General features: G+C 42.7%; 1 protein-coding gene across 2 annotated transcripts in view; it reads right to left on the bottom strand.

The window, feature by feature from the left end:
* Positions 1 to 10,061, bottom strand: part of KMT2A (lysine methyltransferase 2A) — a 34,685-nt gene that overhangs the window by 19,289 nt on the left and 5,335 nt on the right. For both annotated transcript variants that reach the window (XM_019470571.1, XM_009273406.2), the window contains exons 3-13: positions 9,715 to 9,892; positions 9,085 to 9,319; positions 7,717 to 7,781; positions 6,539 to 6,910; positions 5,862 to 5,935; positions 5,100 to 5,228; positions 4,126 to 4,239; positions 2,777 to 2,923; positions 2,400 to 2,495; positions 1,459 to 1,579; positions 537 to 650 (exon numbers count right to left, since the gene is read on the bottom strand). In XM_019470571.1, coding sequence (XP_019326116.1) covers positions 537 to 650; positions 1,459 to 1,579; positions 2,400 to 2,495; positions 2,777 to 2,923; positions 4,126 to 4,239; positions 5,100 to 5,228; positions 5,862 to 5,935; positions 6,539 to 6,910; positions 7,717 to 7,781; positions 9,085 to 9,319; positions 9,715 to 9,892 — 1,645 coding nt within the window. The remainder of the gene's footprint in view (positions 1 to 536; positions 651 to 1,458; positions 1,580 to 2,399; positions 2,496 to 2,776; positions 2,924 to 4,125; positions 4,240 to 5,099; positions 5,229 to 5,861; positions 5,936 to 6,538; positions 6,911 to 7,716; positions 7,782 to 9,084; positions 9,320 to 9,714; positions 9,893 to 10,061) is intronic.

A 10,061-nucleotide genomic window follows, 5' to 3' on the forward strand; every position in this document is an offset into this window, starting at 1 on the left:
TGGGGGAAAGCTGGCCAGGGGGGCCGCTGCTCAGGGACTGGCTGGGCATCGGTTGGCGAGTGGTGAGCAATTGCATTGTGCATCACTTGCTTTGTATATTCTTCTTATTATTATTATTTTATTTCATTTATTAAACTGTTTTTATCTCAACCCATGAGTTTTCTCACTTTTACTCTTCCGATTCTCTCCTCCATCCCAGCGGGGTGGGGGGGGAGTCAGCGAGCGGCTGGGTGGTGCTCAGTTGCCGACTGAGGTTAAACCACGACAACTGTCTAACTGAAACACTTTTCACGTAACAAAAGCGTCTTGTGCAACTAACTGAGCAATACTGCATTTGAGGCAAGTCCTATGCTTTCAGGATGTCGTTGATACTAGTACTGGTTTACCTGTAGCCATTCTACAGGTATTTTTCAGGTAGGTCACAACAGGTGAGGGTGTTAACATAACGCTCTGGTAGAAAGGTCCAAAACTGGATTGCTTTGGTCTACTCGCTGCCCCGCGTTCTTAAGTACTGAGAAGATAAGGATTTGCCTTACCAGAAAGGTTTTCACATTTGGAGTGGACCCAGCGGTCGCATTTCCCGCACTGCATCATCTTGCTCTCATAGTCGTCATCATCATAGCATTTGTCACAGAGAGGACAAAAATTTCCTGCAAACAAGACGTGATTTTTATCAGAAGTTCCACTGCCACGCACACACCTTAAAGGCTAGGCGGTTACTTCCTAGTGTGCTAAGAAAGCAGCTCTCTGAAAACCCCCACCAGTAAGCTGCCGTTACAGTTACATCTACTTTTACAACACTGTAAAACAATGGCCACAAAAATAACCTGCTTGGAAGACCACTGACTACTCTAGAATTCCATTACCGGGCACCCATTTTTTGGGGGTGGTGAGACTAACAAAATACTATATGCAATTAGCTTTACAGAGTAAAACGAAAGGACAAAGATGACATACAGGCAAGAAATTAGGTGGAATAGTCAAGATTTTCTACCCTGAGGTTTTTTCCCAGAGCGCCCCTCCTAGATTCAAAGGCGTCACCTACAGTAACTAACACAAGAAGGAACAACCGCTTTACAATAGGAATTTTGTTGCTTTTAGGTCAGGATTCCTTTAAAATGTCTTTTTCTCAACTGCTACTTGAAACCCTGGGCCAACAGGTGTGTAATAATTGCTTTATATGGTATAGCGTTTAAGTTCTGGAAGCCTCAAACTCTGACAATAAAACAGTGATGACTTTTGTTGGCCACTGTAAAATCTAAGAACCTGTAATAGTTTCCCACAGAAACTATTACACGTGCTTTCATGCTTGACCCTAACACTAGCTTTCACTCCTGTTTGTACCGTGACAAGCTCACCTGCCCTGCAGGCCCTCTGTTCACTCTACACTGACGCTGTCTAACTCAAAACCGAGCAGCTGAAGAGGCTCCTGCTGTAAAGAATCACAACTTTATGTACCTTTAGCAAAGAGTTTGGCACAATCATGACACAGCGAGAAGTCATGAGACCACTGCGCATCCCACCCTTTGCCTGGTGTTGTTGATCCACAGCTCTTGCAGCGAACACATTTGGTACATATCTGGAAAATGAATGTGTTTGGCAAGAGTTACTTGCTTTTATCCAGTGGTTTCTGCGCTTTAGTCCTAACGATGCGTTTCATAGTTTTTATTATTTAATGAGTGCAGAGAGCTTATACAACAGAATAAGGAGTCTCAAATACCGAAACTTTCACTAAAAAGAAAAGCGCTCCCCCCCTTTACGGTAAGATGGTGATCATGCAAAAAGAAAAAAAATGAAAATAAATCACAGTATAGTTTTTCTGTCCTTCATATTTGCACCGAAGAAAACATCACCTTTCCTTTCACAGAAAACAGCATATGTAGTTGTGGCATTTCTTCTGACCCAAAATATGAAGTCTTATTTTAACAGATTTCCAACTCCGAGGATATCGTAGTAGAAAACACCTAAAAACTATTAGTATCATATACACTACTGGCAAAGCTTTCACACTTGTTTAGAACAAAAACTTGAAAGACACAAAATAGTGCAATTAATCCAAATAAATTGACTCGCAATACCAGTATCAACTGATAAATTTGATAACAAGGTAAATGCTTCCAATCTAAAGAGCTTCTTCCACGTTCTGGGACTATGATCAGAAGAACTACTACAACTAAAAAAGGTGTAAGCTCTTTAAAAATCCTGCTTGTTCCAAACCTTACCAACAACCCACCTCATTATCGATTTCCAAAAGTACCTTCCAACACAATGGAAGGTTGCCATCCTGCCTTAAAAAGCTAAGCGACTGCATCAGAGCAATTAATCTGCAGAGCTCTGGCCCACAGTGTTATCATCAGTCAATGAGTGAACTGCCCAAAAGAGAAATCAAAATCCCTCACCCAAACTTTCTTTTTCTTGGTGGGTTTTGTTGGGTAGTTTGGGCCCAGGCACTCAGGGTGATAGCTGTTTCGGCACTTGTTACACTCCAGCAACTGCTACAAGAATAAGGGGAAAAAGCATTGGAACAGAGACCCTTCAAAGGGATGCAAAATCCTGGACATTTTCGTTTTATGTTGGATCCCCCATTTGGGGCAAGAGGAAGAAGCTGCAAATGAAGCAACTCGAGAGGCATTCTCCCCAGCGCACAGCGGCGCTCGCGCAGAGACTGCGCTTCCCTGCTCCCCGGTGCACGCTCGCGAGCTGAGCTCTGGAGCGAGAGGAGCTCTGGGAGCAGCGTGGGGGATGCCCGCCGGGTCTCCCGGGGGTTTGGGGGTACCTTGGTGGCCTGGTGCTGTCTCCCACACACGTGGCAGAACTTGCAGCGACGGCAGCACCAGTTTTCCAGCTGGTCCTCCAGGGGCCGCTCGCTCTCCTCTAAGCAGAACTTGTGGAAAGGCTCACAACAGACCTGACAATACACAAACTGCAAGGGGGGAGAGGGAGGTTTTAGCAAGTCAGAAGCTGCTCTGAATTCCCAAACAAGCCCCCTCGCGCTCCCAACTACTTTGAATTCTGCTTTACAACTGACAGAACATGGATATCTACTGGCATATTTTAGGAGGGAAACTGTGCACGTACTTCAGATAATCCAAATACGTGTTCGTCTACCCAGACTAGGCATCTAGCAGCAGAGGGGAGTTTGGTACCTGCTATCTAAGAGTTCTGAGTACCGGCAAAGGCCTATAGGGCTCTTCAGCATCTCCCTCCCTTGCTGTAACACAAGTCAACTGCACCAGAAGAAACACTTGGTGCAGAAGGAAGGGATATGCGGAGCCAAGAGAGACGTTCCTCCCTCCATTCAGCTTAGGTGGCCCATGTGAAAGCTCTTCTAATTTCTATGTATCCCCTGGAAGGCTGGCCATACTAGAAAAAGAATTGTCCTTAGGGCGCGAACACCACAGGCTCACGGGGGACAGAAGAATCGTTTGTCCCCTTGAGCAACCTGACTGAGAAGGGGATGGCTCCATGCCCCACTGGACCTTCACGGTCCTCAAGTCCACTGATGTCCACATACAGAACTTAACCCCCTTTTCCCCAAATATTGTTCACTCTTCACAACCAAGCCTTTTCTAGAGTGCTAGCATCACCTTCCCAGGACAGCTGGTCTGAAGATGTTGAGAAGGCACCTATCTATACCTGGAAACGCATTTAACACATCTTAAGCCCACATCCAGCTCTTTATACAGCACCAGAATCTTTCCAGCCACGTTTCAGTAATGGTTTGCAGCTCTCAGCAGATACAGACATAGCTGGGAAAGTCAACGCTGCCTAAAGCCCTTTAACATTATCGGGCAGCCTTTCTTATTTCGAGTTAAAAGAAAGCAAAGGCCCTGCTTCACATCAGATGTAGGATTCCAGATTAAGAGGAGACGCAGGTGCTCTCAAATACGCTATTCCTTACGTCTAATACAGTTCACCTGCAAAGTAAGCACCGCAGAAGTTTCCAAACTGATTTTAAATACCTTGCATTTTAGTATCTTGGGACAGAGTTTAGCAAGGACAGTTTTACAGGTATCGTTTTAATTTCTCTTGGATTAAGGTAATGATATTATTTATTTATTTATTTATTTTTCTAACAACGTGGTGCTGTAACTAAGTCATCAACAGCAGAACACAATGCTTTACCTCCACATGTCCACTGCTGGCACAGAGAAAACAGACCACCCTGGGAGTAATAGGTACCGAGGTGACGATGCCTAACCCACCCATCTCCCAAACATTCTCCACTTCACAGTCCTCCTGAAAGTACAAAAGGATACGTCACCATGCAGAATAAGGCAATACAACATCAGTATAAAGTGCTCACATTGATTGCTGCTTTATACATTCTGTGCCTGTGATTAAGTGGTCTCAAACCGAAATCATTTCAACTTCTACCTTGGTCTACTTTATAGTGTATATTGGAATAGTCACATCTCAGCGCTGTTCTTGCCAAGAGAGTTCAATAATATGCTAGCCTTCCTTCTACGGAAAGCAAGCCTAAGGAACAAGACAAAGTTTTTCACGATTGCACAATTATTACTAAAAGTGAAATTTCAGAAGAATTATACTTTATTAAAACTCCATATTTGTATAAAACACTTATGAGATCTCGCTATAATCTCCAGTATCAACACTTATAGATGGACTGAAAAATTATTAGGAAAATATTAATTTTTATTATTTCAACACTGTTGTTCAAAAAAGTACATGATTTATCAGTTTAAAACCCCAGATATACCCAAAATGTTGTCAATTACAAGTTACTAACATTTTCCCCAAATCTTGTTGGCTCAAGTTGTGGTAAGGTTTTATAGTTCCATCTTAATGGAATAATTCTTCATAAACCTCAATTTCTTGCTCATCCTCACACATTGACAGTTAAGGTTTTAAAGCTTTAAGTGTCTCTTCATCCAGTACTCTAATTGCAAGAAAAAAAAGGCATAACAAACTTCTAAAAATCAACCGAGTGACTCGTCACGAAGGCTCCTACTTGCAGTTTTCTCTGAACAGTACCAGACACACAAACTTAGAAGTCACTGCCAGCACTCTTGAGGGACTCTAGTTCCAGTGTTTAGAGCCAGGTAACATTCAAATACTTAAAACATTTTGTCCTCTACCTTGAAATCCACTCGGATTCTGTGGACTCCATCTGTAGGTGGCTTTTGCTTGGAACTGCTTCCATTAGTCAGAGTGCTGAGCAAATTCAGCGTGCTGCTTTCTGGCTTGCTTATAGGAGGGGGCTTTTCCTAGTCAAGTAAAGGAGCCTGCATTAATCCCAACCCCGAACGTTAAAACTTAACCAGTAATTACATTAAACGCCATAGGTAATGCACAGACAAAACCCCCAAACCATCACAGAATTAACGAATGTGTAAAAGCTGCAAGAAAGTAACTATTCTGCAAACCATTTCTTAAGAGCATTCCACACACAATTACATTTCTAATTCAATTTGCTGCATTTTCCTCTAACATCATGTTGTTCTCTCTCATCAGAGCGCTGGTTTTTATTTTGCTGCAGTGGGGCAACTCTGGGTGCAATTAGTCCCTACGCACTTCTCTCTCATATTTAAATAAGACAATTCTTTTTCTGTTTTTTTTTTTCATAATGGAGTTGTTTCTGAGACGAAGGTAGTTCCATTTTTTATGGAAAAGCTAGCCTCCACCTCACAACGTACAAGTCTTGGAGAACGATTCAACATCTAAACTGAATCTTAGGCATACGCCAGGTACTTTGGTATCTACATACTGCCACAAGGAAAAGTACAAAAAAAAACCCCACACCTCTGCAAAAGGGTTAAGTAATACAGTTCTACTTTCTAGACAGACAGAAGTTCCAGGTCCTTGAAATTTACTGACTGTGTACAAAAAACAGTATTCACCTTTTCTTTTGGTTTCTGTTTCACAGGGAAAGTTGGACGGGGAGCAATTTTTTTCTGTTTGCTTTGTTCTGTGCCTAGGAAGGGGGGAAAAATTATGAGTATTTCAAGTAACTAACAGCCACCTGTAGAGAAGAAAAGGGAAAAAAAATCAGCTGGGTAACGTGCGATGAATTTTAGACTAGAATTTTTCCACCCTCTCCTGTGACTGCACCTCACCAACTATGACTCGAGCAGTCTCCTCGAGGCATGACCAGGAGAGTTTGCTCTGCTAAAAATCTGAAGCATTCTGGGTGCAAAGCCACAGAAGTCCTGGAGCTGCCTTGTTGGTCACTGTTCACACTCTTCTGTACTACGTGCAACAGCGGACTGTGTTTTTGTAGTAAAACGATTACATTCTTCTCGTTTCACATTCAGACTTAACAGTATTGAAAATATACTTCAAGACTGCCAAGACTACATGACTAAAAAATCACAGTAAGGATGGCCATCTTTCTCCCTGCCCCAACATACACTGTAGTTCAATAAAAAGGAAGCCAGTTCTAAGAAAAAATTCCAAAATAATCTGCTGTAATTTCACCAGATCATAAAGCATTTATCAGTTTTAAAATCCAACAACTTTTAGCGGTACTGTTACTTAACGTGACTCAAACAGACTGAGGATAAACAGTCCCATTTACCTATTTCTGGCTGGGGAGTCTGCTTTTTCTTAGGCTCAGAAGCAGTAAGTTTAGGTGCTTCTTTTTTCAAAGGTCCTGAGCTCGGTGGCTGAGAAGGAGGGAGCTGTACTGGCTGGGACACCTGCTTGCCAGTCTTTCTGGTACCAGATGCAGGGACCTGTTTGGGCTCCGACACTGGAACGGAGGAATTCCCATCCTCATGCTTTTCCTCAACGGGCTTACGGGCAGGTTCACTGCTCTTCTTTACCGCATTGTCTTCTCTCGATACGATAGTCTGAGGAGTTTGTTTCTGTCCAGAGTCCAACTGGTTCTTTCCAGAATGGCTTTCTTTCTTTTCGTTTGTCTTCGATTTCTTCTCTTTCTTTTTTGCAGCTAGGAAGAAGAAGCATCAATAAAGCAACACAGACAAAACGGTGTGACTTCAAATGATTTGCTGCTTTTTTAAAATAAGGAAACAGACACTTTGATGTCCGAATTTTGTCATTCTGTCGTACAAAAGAAAAAATCGGTACTCAAAAAAATAAAGCATTTTGTTGGTAAAATTAACGCGCTTGGCTTATGTTGCAATCTGCGTTCTAATACCTCGGGCCTCTATTCTGACAGAGCAGTAAGCAAAACCCTTCTGTAGTAAAGCAGATTCAGAGCTTAACTGCGCAAAGGAGAAAGCAGACTTTGTATGGCGAAGTTCAGGGAGTTCAAGGCAGCCGCCTGACCGCTGTCACACTAACACGCAGACCTCCAGAGGTCTGCTACTAAGAATGCGGGGATTTAACAGAACACGTGTGACGGCTCACTTAAGCCTTATGTCAGAGACAAGGAGGCTCCAAGAGGCCCTGTGGCACTCAGGAGCAGGCAAACCTCTGAGAAATGCTTCACCTGAAGGGCAGAGGGGAGACTGACCAGCCATCAGCAGCAGCTCCCTACAAAAGGAAGGAAAAACTACAAGTCTAGTGCCAAAAGAGACAGCCACTGTTACAGAGTACAGATGCTGCCTGTACTCACATCGCTCCTGCAACTTTTACCTGACATCACCAGAACAGGCAGGCTCCCTGTTAACATTTGGTTGCAGACTAACCTTTTGTAAGCTCAGTGTAGCCACAACGACAGCACAAAGAGCAAAATTTAAGAGATGAAGATTTCTCTTTTGTGCTATACTCGAGCCAAGTCTTTTAGCCTACCTTTAGCTTGCTTCTGGAGATAGGCTTTTGAAGGCATCCACTGTAGATTCTGACATTTCCTCATTCTACAAAGAAAGAGCATGTCGTGAACTCAGAAGAAAAATGCAGACATTAAGAGAGCAGTTTGTAAATAGTCAACATGAAAAATTGAGAAAAAAAAAAAACATTATCAATACCCCCAGTACCTTTTTCCAAGCACCTCCTCCCCCCTTCAGAGATATCCAAAAGAAACTTATTTTCCTCTGTATTTTCCTTTTGGTTTTCCACACTCTCAACACGATTTTGAGGTTAATAAAACGGCTTAAGTAACACCACCACTTCACTGGTAAATCCCCCATCAGTTCAATTTCATAGATTTGAGAAGTATCAGAATACTTCCAAGAGCTCTAAGAAACCACACCAAACTCCCTCAACCGTAGGTTTTATGTAATCCAAACTGAGGCCATTTCAGACAAAAACAATTACTCTTGGAGTGGAATCGGATTAGGTGACCAAGCCTTTTTGTAAGCGTTCAACTTTATTTCCTATTTTTCTTACGTTTAGCGTATGATGTCTTCTGTACGTTGGGCTAGGCTTTGTTTCTGCCTTCATTCTTGTAGCAGGGCTACAAAGAGTTTTGAAACCTAGCCTGAGGCCCGGGCAAAGCTGCTAAGAGTGAGACTACTTACAGATTGTAGGCTGCAGAGTGTTTTCACACAGATGAGAACTACACAGCAATTCCCACAGCCACGCTTTATAAATAGCTTTCATACCACAACAATCTTTGTTGGTGCCCCTTCAGTTGCTGCCTTTTCATACAGACTATCTGGTCTGGTAAAATCAATTTAATGCAGCAATTTAAAAAAGCAAAAGGTTCAGGCTAAGTGATATGTATAAAAAAATGACAGGAAAAATCAAGGAAGAGTGGTATTTCTTAATGACATCCAGAGACATCTTTGTTATATGAAGTGTATATACACCAGATAAACATCATCTTGAAAACACAAGTTCTTCATAAATGCAATTTGGGAGAATAAGAGATAAATACTTATGTATACATTGCCTTCCTTGCAGAAACCCCTACTGCCTAATGAAAGCCACTGGTCTCGTACCAAATGCTTTTCAATGCTATGCCAGTTTCATCAAACTGGGGAGATTAAACCAGAAGTGAACTTCAGAAAAAGAGCTTGTAACAAGCACACCTTGAATCAGGATCTTGACTCTTAAACTGTTTACAGTCCCCTGCTGTGATCCAGCCTCAGCCCAGGCCAAATTCACTCAAAGCCTGTGCTACAGGGTACATCTGCTGTTCCCGGTCCCGGAGCGTGGGCGTGCTTATCCCACTGATAAGTGCGTAGGGATTAGACAATTTCTCAGACACATACTTACTTGCAGCACTGCTTCTTTATATTGCGCCCACCAAACTTGGGTTTGTCTAGACAGTTAGTACAGACACCACAGTCCTCTGGAACCTGACAGCCCGAACACTGCCCACAGCGCCTTGAGCGTCGGCCCTTCTTCACTGGAGGTTCTTGCTGTGCCTTGTTCCTGGTAACTGGCTTAATTGGCTTGATAGGTGGAGCAAGAGGTTCAGCCTCTTCTGAGCCAGCTATTGATGACTTATCTATCAAAAAAAATTTCTAATGTGAACTGACTGATGTCAAAGAACGTTTCAGGAGCGTCTAACTTGCTAATGAAATTTATTCCATTAAGCCTAAGTTGATCTGCAGAGCCACACAAGGGGTGCGTGTGAGTGTGTGCGTATACACATATATGTATGCGTACATATGTATATGTACACACACCCCTCAGCAGACCAAAAGTGTAGTGCGGGACACATGTTTATAACAATTACCGATGGTTAAAAGGATTAACCCTGTTTGAGTGGCACTGTAACGGAGAGCCCAGAGCTGTTTAACATACTTTCCCTTGTTAATCACTTGAAGTCCTCATTTTAAGCAGTCAACAAAAGCTGACTTTGTATGAATCCACAGATGAAAACCAAAAATCTTAACTCACCATCATTCCCCATGGAAGACAGTATCTTCTCCCGTTCTTCCCACGGTAAGGCACTCAGAGTGGGCATGTCATCAGGAAACACTGCTCGCTTGCGGCCCAGTGCAACAGCTGCTCTCCTGCAAACATGTTTTATTCGTGGTCCTCGGACTGACGTTTCTGATGAATCGCTCTCTTGTCCCTAGATTTCAGAACATGAGAACAGACAGTATTCCTAAGAAAGGTACCAAAATGAGGCTGGGAAACAGCTAATGGAAACTTCTAAACAACCTAAAAAGAGTTAAACTATACCTTAGCTTGCACTTTCTAAGAATCGGAATTAAAAAAAAAAAAAAAATCAAAGACTCTCG

The sequence above is a fragment of the Aptenodytes forsteri genome, unplaced genomic scaffold (assembly GCF_000699145.1).
Source record: "Aptenodytes forsteri isolate BGI_AS27 unplaced genomic scaffold, ASM69914v1 Scaffold187, whole genome shotgun sequence".
Lineage (NCBI taxonomy): Eukaryota > Metazoa > Chordata > Aves > Sphenisciformes > Spheniscidae > Aptenodytes > Aptenodytes forsteri.